The 21,146-nt window shown below is 37.0% G+C and overlaps 1 protein-coding gene and 1 long non-coding RNA gene across 2 annotated transcripts in view; both read left to right on the top strand.

Annotated features, from left to right (window-relative positions):
• LOC137046659 (uncharacterized) overlaps positions 1–21,146 on the top strand; it is a 541,808-nt gene that overhangs the window by 325,332 nt on the left and 195,330 nt on the right. The window lies entirely within an intron of this gene.
• The window catches only part of unc5da (unc-5 netrin receptor Da), a 293,559-nt gene that overhangs the window by 205,467 nt on the left and 66,946 nt on the right, over positions 1–21,146 (top strand). Inside the window, exons 4-6 of the mRNA XM_067423231.1 lie at positions 738–841; positions 12,953–13,133; positions 20,085–20,252. Coding sequence (XP_067279332.1) covers positions 738–841; positions 12,953–13,133; positions 20,085–20,252 — 453 coding nt within the window. The remainder of the gene's footprint in view (positions 1–737; positions 842–12,952; positions 13,134–20,084; positions 20,253–21,146) is intronic.

The following is a 21,146-nucleotide window of genomic DNA, read 5'->3' as shown; positions in this document are numbered from 1 at the left end:
GTGCCTGATTAAATTAATTATTTGTTTATAATGAGGAGAACTTTTTAAGATATATGAAACTTGCAGGATTTTTTTTAATGTTTCAAAGTCCTCTTATATGTTAAAAAAATAATTTTATTTATTTAGCTTTTTAAACTATTGTTCTTTTGTCTTGACACCAAGCCCAGACTAAAATGTATTTTTGAAAAATAACTAAAACTTGCACTTGTACTAAAGCTAGTTTATAAAAGCTCCTTAAATGTCCTAATTCAACTAATCCTCTCAATCTTAACCTTGTCTGTGAAACCTGCCTTAGTACTTACATGTATTTTACTTCAGTTGATTGCCTAGGAAACCTTTGTTATGTTTTTCATCAAATATTTATATTGAATTATTTTCCGCTTTATTTCAGTTACCGACAACGTCATTATTTGATCCCTATATTAGCTCCCTCATTACAGTAGTTGACATGTAAGAGAATCTTACTGTAGTAAACATTTTACTCTAATGGCCACTTACACTAGCGCCCCCTAGTGAAGCTAGAAGTATTTGCATTCTCATTCATGTGCTGGATGGAGGATGTTACCTACCTTACTTTTAGTTGCACATTAAACTGGGAGAAAAATGTTCACATTGAATACACACTTTATATTTAAAAGTGTTTCATCCTAAACAACAACAAAAAAATAAACATTTTTTTTTATTTTGCTAGTAATGCAGCAGCTTCATGATACCAATGTTCATGTTTCCATATATAGACCTGAGGAAGAATTTCGAACAGGAGCCACAGGGGTTAGAGGTGCCAATCAACGGCATGATCGTCCTACACTGCCGCCCACCCGAGGGAGTGCCTGCTGCTGAGGTGAGTGGGTCACAGCTCCCCCTACTTGTCTGGATGTGTGATTGTTTGTTCTATGAAACAGATTTTTCAAATCAATCAGTCAGTGTTGATATTCAGTGCTCTGTTTGTGTTTTCATGCCTTATAGGCATTTGATGAGTATGCTTTCCCACGTATTAGGGATGAGTGAGGTTGTATTTATGAGAGAGTACTGATGTGTGCATTATCATTATCGTAGTCAGGGTTCTGGAATGATGATATATTCAAAGGTTCATCTGCATGCTCAGCACAGGCTCTACTTTTCATTTACATGTGTTTGTTGATCTTTTAGGGTATTTTATTTCAGCAAACACCTTCTCATTGCATTAACTTGGAGGATGTTTTGTGTCTGTTTTAAGAATCTTTCTGCGTTTTTTCCCTTATATATGTCCTGAATAATGTGTGCTTTTCGGAGCAAAACTGCCCCCATGCTGCTCAGTTCCAGCAAGAGATAAAAGATTTAGCCCAAATGGACAATTTGTGTTACTCTAGGCCCCTCGTCTTTCACTTGCTGGGTCACTTGCAAGGCCTTTTCTTTTATATGCATGAATGCCAGTACAGAGAAGAACACAGGCTTTGAATAATGCAGACCAAATTCTACCCTCTGAACTAAATCTATCTATCTATCTATCTATCTATCTATCTATCTATCTATCTATCTATCTATCTATCTATCTATCTATCTATCTATCTATCTATCTATCTATCTATCGTTCTATCTATCGTTCTATCGTTCTATCGTTCTATCTATCATTCTATCTATCGTTCTATCTATCTATCTATCGTTCTATCTGTCATTGTATCTATGTTATATCATTCCATCATTCTATCTATCATTCTATTGTTCCATCGCTCCATCATTATATTGTTCCATCGTTCCATAATTGTACCTATTGTTCCATCAATCCATCATTCTATCTATCATTCCATTATTCCATCTATCATTCTATTGTTCCATCATTCACTCTATCATTCTATTGTTCCATCATTCCATTTATCGTTCTATTGATCATTAATATATCATTATTATTAATATAATGATGGAATGATTGAGTGATATCGATAATGATATTGTTACATCTTTATATCTATCTATCCATCATTCCATCATTATATCTATTGTTTCATCGTTCTATTATCCCATCATTCTATATATCGTTCTATTTAGGGATGGGACGAAATATCGTTTGACAAAATTTCGCGATACAAAACGTGACGAAACGCATCGAGGTCGAAAAAAATGGATCGCGAAATAAAGATAGATGGCACTGCTGCATGATTTGCGTAGCATAATTTAGTGTATTATATGTGTGTGTGTGTGTGTGTGTGTGTGTGTGTGTGTGTGTGTGTGTGTGTGTGTGTGTGTGTGTGTGTGTGTGTGTGGGGCAGACATAACAAAACGCAGCGCGCATTTTCTGTTTGATCTGAGGCATAGTTGGAAAAAGTGAGAGCAGTCAGACGCGATGCAACAGCAAACATTAAAAGGGAAAGAAAAGGGTTGACATTAGCATTAATATTCTAAACCAAAAGTGCAGTTATTGCCTACATAAGCTACCATATTTTCTGTTTAACTTTTATAAGACTCCAGAAAGAAAAGTGTGTTTTTTCACTGAGCACATTCTCTGCAGTCTGAGCGCGATGCACTGCAGCTCACTCGCTCATGTCTGAGGTAAATCATTAACACCATAACCCCTTACAGAACACGTGTTTTATTGAGCTAAATACATTACAATCGGCTAAAACGAATGCACAGGTTACTTTCCTGAACAAGCGCGCTCCCGAGTCGTCCGTGTTCTTCACACTGTCCACGTGAATCGCGTCCATAGATCGCGGCCCAGTTCGGCGCGCACACGCAAAATACCGGCAGTTCAATAGGGAATGCGGATCTCTTAAAGGGGCCGCACTATATTCCTACTCGTGTAATATGGACCTCCTCCAGGTATGGTGTGGTTCTGGTTTGCTCACTGGTACACATTAACAATTTTTCATACGAACTTTGCCCTGTTCTGAATTAAACTGCCAGTGTAAAAACTCCCTTTATATTGTTAAAATGAGAGATATCACTACTTACTCATTGTTTTTAAGTTTAGGCTTAAGAGACATGAACAATTTCTTAGATAAACATATCTATGACCTTTGATATGTCTAGTCTTCATACTGTATTGATTATTATTGAATAAGTATGGTTTCACTAATAATAAATGTACATTTGCATAAAGCATGCATATTTGTCCATACCTATGTTGATTAGAATATTAAAAACTTAATTTAAACTTAATTTAAGATACATTTACAATTGCTAAAAAGGTGTGATTAAATTGCGATTAATCGCGAGTTAACTCATGTCAATCATGCAGTTAATCGCTATTCAATATTTTAATCGGTTGACAGCCCTACAGTGCCCTCCACAATTATTGGCACCCCTGTTTAAGATGTGGTCGCGGACTTCTAAAAATTCTCCTTTTTTTAAACAACATAGAACCAAAATGCAAAAAAAGAGAAAAATCCTACCTTTCGTTTTAGTACATTACTTTGGTGGTAAAAAAAAAAAAATCACAGATTTGGAAAGACTTTTTTTTTTTTTGATATTGTATCGTGACGTATCGTATCGTAACCCTGGCATATCGAGGTGCATCGTATCGTGAGTTTAAGTGTATCGTCCCATCCCTAGTTCTATTGTTCCATAATCCCATCATTCCATCATTATATCTATTGTTCCATCATTCTACCTATCGTTCCATCATTCCAACTATCATTCTATTGTTCCATCATTCTATCTATCGATCCATCATTCATCATTATATCTATTGTTCCATCGTTCCATCATTCTATCTATCAATCCATCATTCCATCATTCTACCTATCGTTTCATCATTCAATCTATCATTCTATTGTTCCATCATTCTATCTATCAATCCATCATTCCATCATTATATCTATTGTACAATTGTTCCATCATTTCATTATTCTATATCTTGTTCTATTGTTCCAATCCCATTATTCCATCTATTGTTCCATAATTTCTTCATTCCATCTATCGTTCTATAGTTTCAATCGTTCCATCATTCCAGCATTATATCTGTTGTTCCATTATTCTATCATTCTGCCTATCGTTCCATCATTCCATCTATCATTCTATTGTTCCATCATTCCATCATTATATCTATTGTTCCATCATTCCATCATTCTACCTATCGTTCCATCATTCCATCAATCATTCTATTGTTCCATCATTCAATCTATCGATCCATCATTCATCATTATATCTAATGTTCCATCATTCCATCATTCTACCTATTGTTCCCTCATTCCATCATTCTATCTATCGATCCATCATTTCATCATTCTACCTATCGTTTCATAATTCCATCTATCATTCTATTGTTCCACCATTCTATCTATCAATCCATCATTCCATGATTCCATCTATTGTACCATCGTCCAATCATTCCATCATTCTACCTATTGTTCCATCATTCCATTATTATATCTATCGTTCCATCATTCCATCTATTGTTCTGTCAATTCATATTCAGTAATTCAGTTGGAATCCAAAAGGCATTTTTAGTTTAATTCTAAATGGTGCACAGCCCTGGTGTGAACAATAATCTCTGTTCTTGTCATAACTTTGGAATCTGCATTCTAGTTTCAAGAAGAAAGTTATACAGAATTCTGAGTGTCAAAGAAATGTTCTGAGAGAACACTCTCAGGTTCATCTCAGTGACTTCAAGTGTATAATATCTAACCTCCTACAGAGTTTTGTGACAAGCTTAGGAGGATATACATGTGCTTAGTGGAAATCAAACTGGAAATTGCTTCTCTCAAACCCAGTGTCATATTATTATCATATCACCCCCACATTCTTGTGAGATGTTAAGTGATACCGCTGCGTCTGCCTCTCTGAGGCTGCTGACAGATTCCTTGTTTTTGTTTTTTGTTGTTGTTTTTTTATGTCGCTCTGTGTTCTTTGTAGTAGTTTCAGCAGAAGCAATACTTAAACTAGGCCACCATGAGCGCATTTCAACATCCGCCTTTAAAAAAAAAAAAAAAAACCTATCAACTCATGCCATCTGTCATGTTGGAAAACCTATCCAAAATGGCTGCTTTCTGTGATCTGGAGGGAAGCAGCCGTGCACCATCACTACAGCTAATCAATAGTTACTAGAGCCAACATGGCGCTGTTGCTGAAAGGATAGTCTGGCTTAGGCGATGTTTTGAGACAGAGCCAAGATCCGGGTCCAGAGGTCTCTATGCCAGAAGGGTTTGTCGCTGGAGATTACAGGTTGGCAGCCGAACGCTCCCTCTGTAATCATTGCTGCTCAAAGTCTAAAGGTCAAGCCGGAGAACTCTACCACCGGTAGACATATGAGCCAAGATGGCTCCCCTGTTGGCTGGCTGATACCATCTTTGGACGGGACACAAGTCTGGCTGAGACTGGAAATTGATCAAGGGCTCGGAGAGCGTTGGCAGGTCGTGGCTGACACGCAACCTCTGCGCTTCTCACGGGTTAATTATATTGCTCTTGATTCTGGCAGTGAAATGTGAAAACTTTATTAAATCGCTTGTATCACTAGTTTTTTCTTTTTTTTTCTAAAGACATTTGCGAAAGGTCACAGGCTCATAACAATTTTGTCATTGTTTATTCTGGCATATGTCATCCTTGTCCTTTGTTTGTTTCCCGCTTGAATGGAAACCTGTTTAGGAATTATCATTTCCCTGGAGCTATTAGATCATCCCTGTTGAATAATGAACGTAACATAATTAAAACAATTACACCAACAAGGAAATGAAAGTGTGATATTAACTGTCAAAGTAAAGTTCACACAGATTACTCACGGCTAAGATGGGAGAAAAAAGGCTCTCAATAACTTTGAGAGACCAGACCGATCATTAAGCTCATATTAACTTCACAATCCTCATCCAGCGACGCAATTAATCATTCAGTCTGATGAAGCAAAGTCATTTAAAGTGCTTAAAATGTAATTATTCAGCAATAAACGCGGCACGGCCCGTGCTGTCAAGAGCAGGATGAGGAAGAAGGACACGTCCGGCCTGTTCTACCCTCGCATCCAAAATAGCACAGTTGGATTTGTAAAGTTCATTTCTTTAACGCGATTCGGTGAAAGTCACCATAGCGTCCATAAGGGGCTGCAGACTTGATTGAAGCAAAGTGATGCAAAGGGACATTAATGAAACTGGAACTTAATTGAGTAGGATGGAACAAACTCGGACGAGACCTCCTTTTGTAATTGCCTTCTTGTCACTTTCACTTTCCGTCTAAATGAATGTAAATCTAGAGGGTGATTTTTGCCCAGAATGACGATGTTATGAGGTGTTGTACCCGTTTCAGGGCTAATTGGATTGACCTGTAAGGGACGTGCAATATTCAGTGTTGAGAATGAGTCGTTTTGGGATGTAGCCACCCGGAACTTTTTTTTTTTTTCATGTTCATGTTGTTGGCATCTAGAATGAGCCAACATAACAATATGAGTAACTGTAGTTGTCACCAGTGTTTGTTAAAATAAAATAAAAAGTCAATTTCATCATGTCCATTATTTTTAGCCAACAAATATAACATTTTTAGCTATGTTCAAAATGTATTGCTTTAAACATGTATCAAACATGTAAATGATTATAGAGTTATAATTTTACACCTATCATAAACACCATACTATTGTGGGACATTTAAGAAGGGTTATCCTACTCTAGGTGTGCAAATATCTTCCAGTCAACCTTGTCACACAAAGACATCAACATTCAGCATGTAAAACACAACAACATTTAAATTCATTACAAAATAAATATATTTGCTGTATTTATTGAGCTAATACTGACACAAGGTGCAAAAAAATACAATTGTCAAATAAACAAAATAAACAATAGTAAAACAAGGCAATTGCTTAAATTATTCATGTTCCAATTCCCTCTGGGAGTACAGTAATACAATATTTACTTACTAAATATTAAGTCAGTAAAGCTCATTAGCCAAGTTATGAAATGTTTAATATATTGATAAGCTTTACCGGATTTTTCTGAGGCAATAAGTTTGCATGACTTTTTAAGGTAAAGTTAACAAAAATAAATTGACAGTGTTTGAACAACATCGGGGTAAGTAAATGTTTTGGGGTGAACAGTGGTTGATTGGCAGGATTAAAAAACACTGGTTTACTGGTCTCTGGTGGTCTAGTGGTTAGTCTCTGGTGGTCTAGTGGTTAGTCTCTGGTGGTCTAGTGGTTAGTCTCTGGTGGTCTAGTGGTTAGTCTCTGGTGGTCTAGTGGTTAGTCTCTGGTGGTCTAGTGGTTAGTCCCTGGTGGTCTAGTGGTTAGTCCCTGGTGGTCTAGTGGTTAGTCTCTGGTGGTCTAGTGGTTAGTCTCTGGTGCTCTAGTGGTTAGTCCCTGGTGGTCTAGTGGTTAGTCCCTGGTGGTCTAGTGGTTAGTCTCTGGTGGTCTAGTGGTTAGTCTCTGGTGCTCTAGTGGTTAGTCCCTGGTGGTCTAGTGGTTAGTCCCTGGTGGTCTAGTGGTTAGTCTCTGGTGGTCTAGTGGTTAGGCCCTGGTGGTCTAGTGGTTAGTCTCTGTTGGTCTAGTGGTTAGTCCTTCGCAGGCCGGGGGGATACCTTTGACACTGCACTTTGAGACTCCTGTCATGGCGGCTCCAGGACCTGGGGGTAAGGACCAATGAGGTGAGAGAAAAGGAGATGGATGAATGAGGAGAGACAGACGAGATAAGGGAGAGAGACTGTTCAAACTGCCTTGGTCCATTTCCGGACACACTCTGCTGCCGTGATGGTAATGGACGCTCCTTGGTGGACGGCTTGATACTCCTCCGCCTCCTAGAGGATGACGATGGCTCCTCCATTACGTGCAGCAAGCGCCCTGTTCCCTTGTTCTGCCTGCTCCTCCCTCATCATGGTGGTCGGCAGCAGGTCTGACCTCCGGTGAATGGCAGAACTCCTCCTTCCCCTCACGGACAACAGCCACCCCACCTTGACTCAGGAGCATGACAGCGATCTCCGTCCGGCACCTCCGCCTCAGGCAGTCAATGCTTCTTCCTGCTGCCCGATCTCCTTAACACCTTGATATCCCTCAGTAGCGAAGGCTCTCCGCCAGCTTCTCCCTCCTCCCTACCAGGTTAATTTCTTAGAGGATCTTAGTTTGTGGGCGTGGAGCTGTGGTCGTCCTGTGTTCACAGGGCTTTAATTTGGAACAAATGTGCTAATTAGGATAAATTAATTTCCCTGTTCTCTGGCCGGAGGCTTATCAGACCCATTTGAATCTGTCCCTCAATGTTCATCTCTCCATCTCCCACCAACCCAACACCCCCCCCCCTTCCCCAGAGGCCCAAAGCAGACCCAGAAACAGCCTGCGATTTGAATACAAAACTCACACACTCGTAGAAAATGAGAGAGAATTTCCCCCCAACGGACTCTTATAAAGGAGATGGAGGCATTGATAAAGGAAAAGCTTTAGATTAGGTCTCAGATAGGGAAAGAGTTTGAAAGAAAATGAAAGAATTTAGATAACAAGTAATATGGATCCTCGTGAGAGGGTGTTTGGAGGTACAATACAGGCTATTTGTGGTACTTTTGATCTGGTAACACAGGGTTAAATGCACTTCTTGATAGTCTGTGAGGGAATTTCACGGCTAGACAGATATGTAAATGAATATTGATACTCAATAAACTAATTCATGATTGTAGTATGTTTTATTATATTTCATGATGCTGATAATTTTGCTCCTGTACACGGATGATCTCCTTCTGATATCTTACAATAGTCTTGATAATTAACTCCACAGTACAATCTTTTCACTAACTCTAGCCTGGTAAACAAAAGGAACAAATCATGCTCTTTCTTTTACACTGTAAAAATTTTTGGTTGTTTTTTGTTGGTTTAACTTAAAAAAGTAAGTAACCTGGTTGCCTTAAAATTTTGAATGTATTGAAATTAAAAATTTGAGTTGATACAATGAAGAAATTTTGTTTAATAAATAGAAACTCAAAATATTATTGTATCTGAACCACATAAAAAATTTGATAAATCATGAAAATAGCACTATTTGGCATGTTTCACTGCATCATCAGAAATAAAACACAATTACCCAATATGCTTACAAAAATATTTTAATAATATTTTGATAAATATTTAAATATAATCAAATCTCAAAAGATGTTCAATGTATTAACTCAAAATTTTAATTTCAATGAACTCAAAATTTCAACCAGGTAACTTTTTTTCTAAATAATTTTTACAGTGTACAGACATGAACAATACAACACATTTGTAAATGAATGAAAAGCCCTGTTCCACCTTCTCATCTCGGTTTATATATGGCCTTAATGTCTTTCAGTGTTTTGCTTATTTTGAGGTGCTTCAATAACTTAATTTTAGCTTTAACAGAAAATCGCTCTTTTTACCTGTTCCATTTCAACCATAAGCAATTTTTTTTTCACTCTTTTGCCAGCACATTTGGGTTCACATTTATGACATAATTCTTAATGGTCAGTTTACTTATTAAAGGAGTATGAAAACCCCTAGTGAACACTAGTGTTTATTTTAAACACTTTGTCTGTCTTTCAAACATAAAAAAAAAAAAAAAAATCATAGATTTTTTTATGTATTTATTTAAATGTTATGAAGTAATGAAGTACTAGCTATTTGTTTTCAAGGATATTCCTTGGCATACATGTGCTGTGTGGATTTGTATATTGTTTATAAAAAATGTTAAAAAAGTGGCATATATGACCCTGTTCCACAAAAGCAGTCATAAGTAACATGCGCAAGTATATTTGTGGCAGTAGTCAACAATACATTGTATGGGTCAAAATTATTGGATTTTTTTATGCCAAAAATCATTAGGATATTAAGTAAAGATCATGTTCCATTAAGATATTTTTAAAATTTCCGTAAATATATATATATATATATATATATATATATATATATATATATATATATATATATATATATATATATATATATATATATATATATATATATATATATATATATATATATATATATATATATATATATATATATATATATTAGTAGTAGTAGTAATATGCACAGCTAAGGATTCCATTTGGTCAACTTTTGAGGTGATTTTCTCAATATTTCGATTTTTTTTTTTGCATCCTCAGATTTCAAATTTTCGAATAGTTGTATCTTGGCCAAATATTGTCTTATCCTACATCAGTGGAAAGATGTACCCTTATGATTTGTTTTGTGGTCCAGGGTCACAATATGCTATGCAGAATCCTGAAAAAAAATATAATAAAAAATGTTTAATGAGTCCAAAGTAGTGACGTTCTTTTGAACTGGTTCTCAGCAAGTAGCGGGTTGAGCCGGTTCATTAATCGTATTGAATCGCATGAAGTAGCACGTCTGACTAACGCTTCGGTAAAAAAGAACCCAAAGAGCCGGTTCAAACATTTGCCAATTTTAATCTCAAAAGGAACTGAACGAGCCGGATTAACCAGCTATCAAAAAAAAAGTTTGTTGATGATTCTGATGATTGAGTTGGTGATGCAAGTCTGAGGCGTGTAGCCTAGGCTACTGGAAATATGCATATGAATACTTTTATTAACTATAATTTTATTAAAACCTGCAAAAACCTTTCTGTCGAGATATTTAAATAGATTTTACCATAGTTTGCACATGCAGATTATATTTAAAATTGTTAAGTGAAATTAATAAGACTGGTTTATTCTTTCTATAGGCTATTTCAGACGTAACATCCGTATTTATGTACGTCTGTAATGTGTGCTGTATGTACAAAACTTTTAGGAATCTTATTCAAGATATGGGCTACTCATTATTTGTCAGTCGTATCCGACATAAAGGATCCGTTAATGAAACTTAATTAACTTAAGTGAACTGGTTTTATTAACTTGGTTTTTCATTTTATTAAACGTTTACTCATTCTATTTTATATTTTAGACATAAAGAACATATTCGTGATGAAAGATGTGATCAAGTGAATGAAAGGCAATCAGCAACATGCACACATTACACAAATAACTCCATAGTTGCAATATGCATTGACACAGATTACTTTATTTGAATGTTTCCTTGCTATAACATGACATAAGTTCCAATTCGAAATAAAAACCTAAACTCAGATAATCTGTCTACACACAAACAATAGCCGGCAATGAACTGAGGAAACACAGGAACTTAAGTATACAATAATAATGAACTAAAAGACCAACAGGTGTGATGATCAAATGAAATGCCATGCTAATTAGATTCCTGATGATAAGAGCAGGAAAAGTGAACAAAGACAGCAGGAAATAATGAAAAAGCAAACTAAAAGTCCATAGAAATGAAACTAAACGAACAATTTTCTAAATATATGTGACATTAAGCACGAAATTGGTTGTTAATAAACCCAGACAGGGTGATCAAGTTCAAACTAGACGGACACTTAAGGGATACGGTAAAGTCATACCACTTTATTACATGGCATTTTGCCACAAGAGATATTGATTTGTAATAAACTGTTGTAAATATCTTATCAAATCTCTTTTTGTTATCTTTACAGTGTACAAAACAATTGTAGCAAGCAGCTGCGTTTGTATGAAACAAGAGTGTGTCTGCGATAGCCGTATGACATAATTAAATCATTGAACACAAAAAATTGATTTGAGTTTTAATATTTGATTAGCTCACCAAACACAAAACTTCCACAAAGAAACACTTTTCTAGCAAACATTTAGCACAGACTTCAGATACCTGGATGAGTCTACTGTATGTTATCAGATCTTACCGTTTGTTTTATGGGAATAGCCTACAGCCAAATGGTGCGATTGACCAATCAAAATCAAGCATTACACAGAACCGTGTAATAAAATGTATTAAAACAGCTGTTTATTTTATCCCTTTAGATGCTAAATTCCTTTTTCATAGCATTTATGTGGGTCTTTGCCTTCCCTATTGTACTTTAGTTGCTGAAAGGTCTGTGATGTTTTTAAACTAAAGGGAATAAGCTTTATGTAGTCAAAAAAGCAACATGACTGGATTAGAGAGAGAGAGAGAGTAGAGAGAGAGCGAGAGACAGATGCAGTCACTGCCGTTCTGGGAGCTCTGGACTGGAACAGAGAAAAGAGTGAAATTAAAAGCATATGATGAAAGAGTTCTCTCCGGCCATCACGAAGATGAGAAAGAGAGAGAGAAATCTCTCACTCCTGACAATCTGATGGCTGATATATTGATTTTCCTCCCTTCATTATTCTTCCAGGCTTTAGCGAGAGAGAGAGTCGAGCAATTTTACTGGCCCCACGTGCGTGTTTGCTGCCATGGCGTTCCAGTGCAGAGGGCAAGAACTTTACACATAAACAGAGATTCCCAAGGGCCGTGCTGTGTTTTTAATCTGCAAACGCACAGTGACATAAATCATCCCGTGTCCCCGTGCCCTGACGACTGCCGCCCCTCTGGACTGACTTAGAACTGGTGGCTGTCGCCAAACGATTGCAATTTACACAACCAGCCATGCGAGGAGGGCGCGTCGTCACGCTATTGCTACGTTTGTAAATCCTAATGAATCAGACCGTCAAACATCAGAGCTGAATAAATAACACTAAGCTGGGCTTGACCTTAGTGTTCACCTCAGACTGAAATCTTTGGATGAGCTGTGACCTGCGATCCAGCCAAGGTGACAGGGTCGAACGTGACTATGCAGAGCACCTGAGAGAATACACATCTTATTGCGCTGTCAGTCTGTGTTGGGTCACTCAGAGGTTGTTGTGAAATGCTTGCTGTTGCACTGATACAGCTTGTGTCTTATTTGACAACGTTTCTTCACTTTAATTGGCTGAGCTGATGTGGGGGCGATGTTTGCTTCAGATAGGCTGTCAGGAAAGGCCTCATGCTGGTTTGTGAAGTTCAAGAAAAGGTTAGCAAAAAAATGGTAACTCAACCTCTGCAGCCTCCTCATAAAAATTGTAGATTGTTTCCAAGAACAGGGATGTGTTATGCTTGTGGTCGCGCAGTTGCATTGCTTCTCTGGTAGTTTGATTGACAGTAAACTTGCATTAAAGTGTCTGGATTTACTCACAAAGGCTGGATTTAACCTGTCAAATCTGCCTCTTTTTGCAGGTTGAATGGCTGAAGAATGAAGAGCTGGTGAGTTCTCTAGAAGACATCAATATCGACACTCGAGCTGACCACAACTTGATCATCAATGAAGCAAGGCTGTCCGATTCTGGAAATTACACCTGCCTGGCCAGCAACATTGTTGCTAGGAGACGTAGTGCCACGGCAACTGTCATTGTGTTCGGTATGGAAACATATTTTCTTTAGAATATCTATTTGGTTAGTTAAATGTGGAATGGGTCCTCTTGGAAATGCAAACTTTAGCCTGCTTACAATCCCACCCTCCCTGCAAATCACCATCCAAAGCCACGCTTCTTCCAAAACACATGAACAAGAACAGACCGGAAGCGAGACTACATCATGTGTCATTCACCGTTACAGTACAGTGAGCAGCAGTCCTAACGAAAGTAAACCACTGATGCCTGCCATTCTCGCTCTGTCTGCACAGCGTTCTTGAACTAGGATGTCGTGTGATGTCTGCATGAACAGGCTGCGCAGTGGTATGCAAGCACTTGTTGACTCACAGGGATAGGGTTGCCAACTGTCCCGTAAGAATTGGTGACGTCCCGTATATTAGTCCTAATTAATTTGTCCCGTACATGACATCCCTTGCTCCGTTTATTGTGTGCTATGCTGATCTAAGCTTTCCTGTAGCTCTACAAGTAGAGCGTGGCGCTTGGCAACGCCAAAGTCATGGGTTCTATTCCCAAGGAAAGCAAGATTTAACAATAATGTAAAATGTATACCTTGAATGCAATGTAAGTCGCTTTGGATAAAAGCATCTGCCAAATGCACAAATGTAATGTAAATGTAATGCATAAATGTATCTAACAACTGACTGATACAACAGCAGCACTGCTGATCACGACACTTGGGTTTGATCACCAACAACAGCTGTAATGCTACAGTCTTGACCATACAAATAACACCCTAAATTGAAAACGAATCATTATTTTGTGACAAATCATTGTTTGATTTGTGAACACCTTCGAGGAAGGCTCAAGACCAAGAAGATGCCCCTGCCAACTGGTCACTCCCGCTTCACAGCGAGCAGGAGTCGCGCTAATGCTAAATCCCCTTCACTATCCGTCAAATCGGATATGACGAATGCAAACAATGTGATTATTGTTCATGATTCCATCATTCAGCCTCGCAAGAAAACATGCAATCTACCCGAGGGAAGACGTGATCTAAAAAGATCTCTGTTAAATAGAGACTTTTTGTTTTTTTACATTCAAGTAACTTGTAGCATATTTTTAACCTTGGACCTCATTATTGAAACACAAAGTAAACAATAAAGTCTCAAGCACCAAAAACAGCCCATACTAATTATCATCTCTTATATGCAATATGTATTTTCATTTATTCATAGGCACATGGCTGCAACAACATTTAGTAAAAAAGTGCCATTTTTAAAAATTCTAATGACTAAAATTTCAAAGATGTATAGGGCCTTTAAAAAGAAAGATTACAAAAAGAAAAGTTTATAAAGAATGAAAATATAGAAGGATATTTATACTTTAATACTTTAATACAAAACAAGTGACTGTCTTTATGAATGAGTCACTGAATCATTCACAACTGCTTCATTTTGAAACACTGATTCATTCAGGAACAAAACAAGTGACTAGCCGAGTCTGAAATAGCATAGTCTCTAAATAAATAAGTAAACAGACACCCTGACGAAGGCATGTAAAGCCGCAACGCGTAGGTGTCTCTGTCACCAATTTTTTAAATGCTTAAGCCATGAAAAAATAAAGGCTTTTTAACTTTCTCAATATACCCATCGAGTGCCTTGGACTACTTTTGCATTTAAACTTAATTATCCTACACAACCAAAGAGCACCGAGATCTTACACCCTGTGCAGCACTTCCTGCATTCCTTTGCATTGATAAATAAGTAATTACTTCAGCCTCTAAAAACTATGTTCTATACATATTCACCCAAAGGATTATTAGGAACACCATACTAATATTGTGTTTGACCCCCTTTCGCCTTCAGAACTGCCGTAATTCTATGTGGCATTGATTCAACAAGGTGCTGAAAGCATTCTTTAGAAATGTTGGCCCATATTGATAGGATAACATCTTGCAGTTGATGGACATTTTTGGGATGCACATCCAGGGCATGAAGCTCCCGTTACACCGCATCCCAAAGATGCTCTATTGGGTTGAGATCTGGTGACTGTGGGGGCCATTTTGGTAAAGTGAGCTCATTATCATGTTCAAGAAATCAATTTGAAATGATTTGAGCTTTATGACATGGTGCATTATCCTGCTGGAAGTAGCCATCAGTGGATGGGTACATGGTGGTCATAAAGGGATGGACATGGTCAGAAACAATGCTCAGGTAGGCCGTGGCATTTAAACAATGCCCAATTGGCACTAAGGGGCCTAAAGTGTGCCAAGAAAACATCCCCCACACCATTACACCACCGCCACCAGCCTGCACAGTGGTAACAAGGCATGATGGATCCATGTTCTCATTCTGTTTACGCCAAATTCTGACTCCCATCTGAATGTCTCAACAGAAATCGAGACTCATCAGACCAGGCAAACATTTTCCAGTCTTCAAATGTACAATTTTGGTGAACTCGTGCAAATTGTAGCCTCTTTTTCCTATTTGTAGTGGAGATGAGTGGTACCCGGTGGGGTCTTCTGCTGTTGTAGCCCATCCGCCTCAAGGTTGTGGCTTCACAAATGCTTTGCTGCATACCTCGGTTGTAACGAGTGGTTATTTCAGTCAAAGTTGCTCTTCTATCAGCTTGAATCAGTCGGCCCATTCTCCTCTGACTTCTAGCATCAACAAGGCATTTTTGCCCACAGGACTGCCACATACTGGATATTTTTCCCTTTTCACACCATTCTTTGTAAACCCTAGAAATGGTCGTGCGTGAAAATCACAGTAACTGAGCAGATTGTGAAATACTCAGACCAGCCCGTCTGGCACCAACAACCATGCCACGCTCAGAATTGCTTAAATCACCTTTCTTTCCCATTCTGACATTCAGTTTGGAGTTCAGGAGATTGTCTTGACCAGGACCACACCCCTAAATGCATTGAAGCAACTGCCATGTGATTGGTTGATTAGATAATTGCATTAATGAGAAATTGAACAAGTGTTCCTAATAATCCTTTTGGTGATTGTAGTATAATTGTGTGTAGTATGAATGTATTCACCATGTTTTCATTGTTGTGACCTACCAGCATCAGTTGACCTGTGAGTGCATGGAATAGTAAAATGTCCATCAGATGCACAGGTCAGAATTTTGCCGGAAGTAGTAGGGCATCCCTGCAATTTTTGCTTACTGTTTTATGACTATGAATTCAGACATAATGCTCACGACTACAACTCACATACTGTTTTTCGCCTACTGTATTCTGTAGTAAGTAGCCAGATGCAGATGCAGATGCAGCCACTGTTTTATAAATGTGTCCCTAAATCATTCATCACTGGTTTGTTCAAAAGTACTTATTCAGTCAGAAACAAAACTGTCTTTATGAATAAGTCATGTAATTATTCACTCTAAAAACTTTAACTCATATAAGCAGCCACTTCTATTGTTCCTGAACGAATTAGCGTTTTTATGGAGTGATTCATTAATTCACACCTAAACAGTGTTTGCCACCTATGTAGCATGCAGAAAGAGTGAAAAAATCCCTAACACTAATACACAGATTGACAGTCTGACTGGAAAGTGCAAAGACAAGCGGAGTGACAGAAACAGTGAAGAATAGCAGTGCACATGGCATATGAGAGCTATAAAAGGAACCTGCTAAATTTCAAGTGCAAGTTCCAGCAAAGTTTCGTATAAACATCTGGATCTCATGGAACTTGTGAAAGTTTGATATGCCGCAGAATGCCGCTGTCTATCTATTTAGTCACCTACACTGACCTTCAGTCTAACGGTTTACAAAACACGATCACCTATAAATCACGACCCATGACACAGCGCCCTCGTTTTTCAAATCCTCAATAATTCATCAAGCGAGACGTAATGTAGAAATACACCGTTTCATCATTTCTCCAGACCCGTGTCTGCGTGAGGCCATCACTTAGGCGCCTGGTATGGGTTCGATTATCTATTTTTGTCAACACATATAATGAGTTAATGATTCTAACGCTCCCTGTGTGGCCAACATTGCCACGGTTCAGGCTCCATTAGTCTAATTGACATGGTCTCCTAGTGTTTTATCCTCAATATTTTGATAGTAAGGTAATATGGCGCACTCTCTCTCCCTCTGAGTCAGTCACAGATGAGGGCTGAAGCTGGCAGTTTTTAGAGGCTTGATTAAACACACTGAAACGCTTTGACATGAGCTGTCAGAAGCAGACAGCACTGATTGAGCGCTAGCTAACTGATCCGCAATTAATGTTTAGCAGCTAGCGTAGCATTTAACATTTAACATGACTCCCAGCAGTCCCTAAGGCTTAGCAGACACTTGAGAATTCACTTGTGTGATTGTATAAAAGGGAAGCATTGTTTGTTGGTTTTATCATGTAAATAGCGGATAAGAGAAGGGAAATGAGCTAACACTCACTTCAAGTGTTATATTCGGCTTACATCTAATTTTCGGAGGGGAGTGAGTTGTACCCTCAATAGTGTACAATTTGTTGACTCAATACACATGATATGGGAGGGTTTAGCAGTAGCTCAAAACTAAAACCCTTTTTATGTTAATTTTTGACCCAGAACCATTGGTTATTTTCATGTTCATGTCCTTCATATGTCCGCTTCAGTCATTCATGAGAATCTATCTCATTTTGTATTCCTCATTATGTCCTCAGCGTGGCTGTTAGTGCATGTCCAATACATGTTTATGAAATCTTGGGCATTGCACAATGGCATCTATCTGTATAATCCAGTTTGAATCTCATCCATGTACCGATTAAATCATCAGTTCTGAGTTGATTAGATGGAGTATTATGTTGTACTTGTCATTTTAGCCATGTAGCATGTATGTACATAGATTGAAGCGACGTCTGCAAAATTGTGTGCATCTGGAAAGCATTGATTTCATTTTGATATTTGTAAGGAAACATTTGATAAATAATACACACAAAAGGTCATCACTGGCACTTGAGCGGTAAAAGAGATTTCTTATTAAATGTCTTACATATTTAGAAATGTTAAAGGTGTCATAAGCTGGCTTTTTTATTTTATTTTTATACTGTTGTCTAAGGTAAATGTATGACGTTCGCATGGTTTTTACATTCAAAACATCATAACTAATAAGCAATAGGCAATTTTCTACACTGGTTTTGAGGCTCTCGCCAAAACGCTGGGTTTTGATGGGCGTACCGCACTGGAGACTTGGAAGTAAACGCCCATGACTAGGATTGGATAAGATTTGCATATTTAATGAGCTTCTGCTCCCTTCACATGCACTGTAAAAAAAATTGGTTGTTTTTTGTTGGTTAAACTTAAAAAAGTAAGTAACCTGGTTGCCTTAAAATTGTGAGTTTATTGAAATTAAAACTTTGAGTTGATACAATGAAGGAAATTTGTTTAATAAATAGAAACTCAATATATTATTGTATCTGAACCACATAAAAAATTTGATAAATCATGAAAATAGCACTATTTGGCATGTTTCACTGCATCATCAGAAATAAAACACACACAATTACCCAATATGCTTACAAAATCTTTTAATAATATTTTAATAAAGGTTGTCGAATCTCAAAAAAATGTCATTGTATTAACTAAAAATTTTAATTTCAGTGAACTCAAAATTCTAAGGCAACCAGGTAACTTTTTTTCTAAATAATTTTTTACAGTGTGAGAGGGACGGATTTTTTTGAAAGCAGCAACCGGAATAATTATCTGACAGGGCTCTCAAAACGTATTTATCAAACAAACACAATGATTTATCTCTCATCCAGCCGATAGGTGGATATAAGCGTGCGCTTTTTAAACACAACGCAAATCAAGAAATTAATGTTATTTTACTATTTAAGATTCACTGGCCTGTCAACATGCTTACGTTTTGGTAGCCCGTCTGGAAAACAAATCCCCGGGACGTTGGGTTTGCGAGCCCTGGGAGTCTGATCTCGCATTGAAACAACAAATAAGGGATTCTCCAGCCTGTGACAGCATGCTGGTACACTGTAAAAAAAGGGTTGGTTTTTGTTGGTTTAACTTAAAAAAGTAAGTTACCTGCTTGCTTTAAAATTTTGAGTTTATTGAAATTAAAATTTTGAGTTAATACAATGAAGGAAATTTGTTTAATAAAGAGAAACTTAAAATATTATTGTATCTGAACCACATAAAAAAATTTATAAATCATGAAAATAGCACTACTTGGCATGTTTCACTGTGTCATCAGAAATAAAACACACACAATTACCCAATATGCTTATGAAATCTTTTAATAATATTTTAATAAAGGTTGTCGAATCTCAAAAAATGTTCATTGTATTAACTCAAAATTTTAATTTCAATGAACTTAAAATTTTAAGGCAACCAGGTAACTTTTTTTCAAAAAAAAATTACAGTGTGTGTTCTGTTAGACATGTCACATACACATAATCATTACCATCTGTAACAATGCAATACTATTCCTGTCGGATCCAATATAGAAGGCACAGCATCGTGTTTTAATCTCAATATGTCTGCAAATCTAGTGTCAACCTGTGCCTTGTTTACAAAAGATTATCTTGCTATCTTCGGCGTGTTTATTGCTCGGTAACGCTATCAGTTTAGCTCCACGAGTCGGTGGGCGGGGCTACAGAAGCAGTGTACACATAGAGTAGGTATCGAGTAGAGGTTTCACCTCGGCGTTTTGATTAGAGAGCCTCGTTTTCTGGGCTTGGTGTCTAGCTTTTCTTTTACTAACAAGACAGTTTCCAGCTCTAAAACTTACAGGATATTCTTATATTACATGACCTTTTATATATCAAAGGCACAAGAGAAAGTTGATTTCTCAATCCATTACCCCTTTAAAGGACACCAAACTACCTCTTGCAGCAATCCTTCTTTTTGGTTCCTTTTTTATGTTTTACAGGAAGCCAAAGTTTCTAAATAAGTGCAGATAAACAATGCAAGAGTCCTTCCAATAGTGTGTTTGAAATTCCTTTCAGATAACACAGTAACCAATAAGGCTAATTCAGTCTGTTTTCTGTCTTTGTCAGTGAATGGAGGGTGGTCATCCTGGACGGACTGGTCTGAGTGTAACGTGCGCTGTGGAAGAGGAGTTCAGAAGCGAACACGTACCTGCACTAACCCCGCTCCACTAAATGGAGGGGCTTTCTGCGAGGGAATGTCGGTTCAAAAGAGCACCTGCTCCTCTCCCTGCCCAGGTAAGAGACACAAATCAAGTAGCCAATGAGAATGTGATGAGTGAGGAAGACCTCACTCATATATATATATATATATATATATATATATATATATATATATATATATATATATATATATATATATATATATAAATCTAGAAAACTGGAAGAAAAAAAATGATTTAACTGATTTTTTATACATTTTCTATCTTATTTTATTTTTCAAATGTAATGTGTCCTTGGTAAATAAAAGCCTTAATATGTTTAAATAAATAAATAAATAAATAAATAAATAAATAAATAAATAAATAAATAAATAAATAAATAAATAAATAAATAAATAAATAAATAAATAAATAAATAAATAAAATCTTACTGACCCCAAACTTTTGAACAGTAAGTTTACATGTTTTTTTTATGAAACAAATTATTATAGTTTTACTCTAAGGAAAAAGAAAACTAAAATAGCCCCAAAAAGTCTAAAAAGAGGCACTCTAAGGATTTTTATTTATTTATTTATGTATTCCTTCATTCATTCATTCATTCATTCATTCATTCATTCACTCATTTATTTTAGTTGTGTTTAAGTAAATTAGTTTTAAGATAAAAAACACATTAAAACAGGCCTGATAAAAAAAACATATATGATTTCTAGTGTATAATTATGAATTATGGCCCTGTTTAAAATCTGCTCATCAATGCTAAAAAGTCGGTAAAAATAGGGCACAATGTACTGTATAAATATGATGGAATTTTCCATATTGTTTTTTTTTTTTTTTTTACTGGTGTTTTACCTGTATTCAACATTGCATTAGTTTGTGTTTTAAAGGTCAACGGAAATTTCCGTAAAATTACTGGATAATGTACTGGCAGAAAATTACCAGTAATTTCCATTTTTATTTTTTAGTGTATGTT

Source organism: Pseudorasbora parva, chromosome 18 (genome assembly GCF_024679245.1).
Source record: "Pseudorasbora parva isolate DD20220531a chromosome 18, ASM2467924v1, whole genome shotgun sequence".
In the NCBI taxonomy this organism is placed as follows: Eukaryota; Metazoa; Chordata; class Actinopteri; order Cypriniformes; family Gobionidae; genus Pseudorasbora; species Pseudorasbora parva.
Note: the sequence above shows the minus strand (reverse complement) of the source record. Positions and strands in the feature narration are given on the sequence as shown.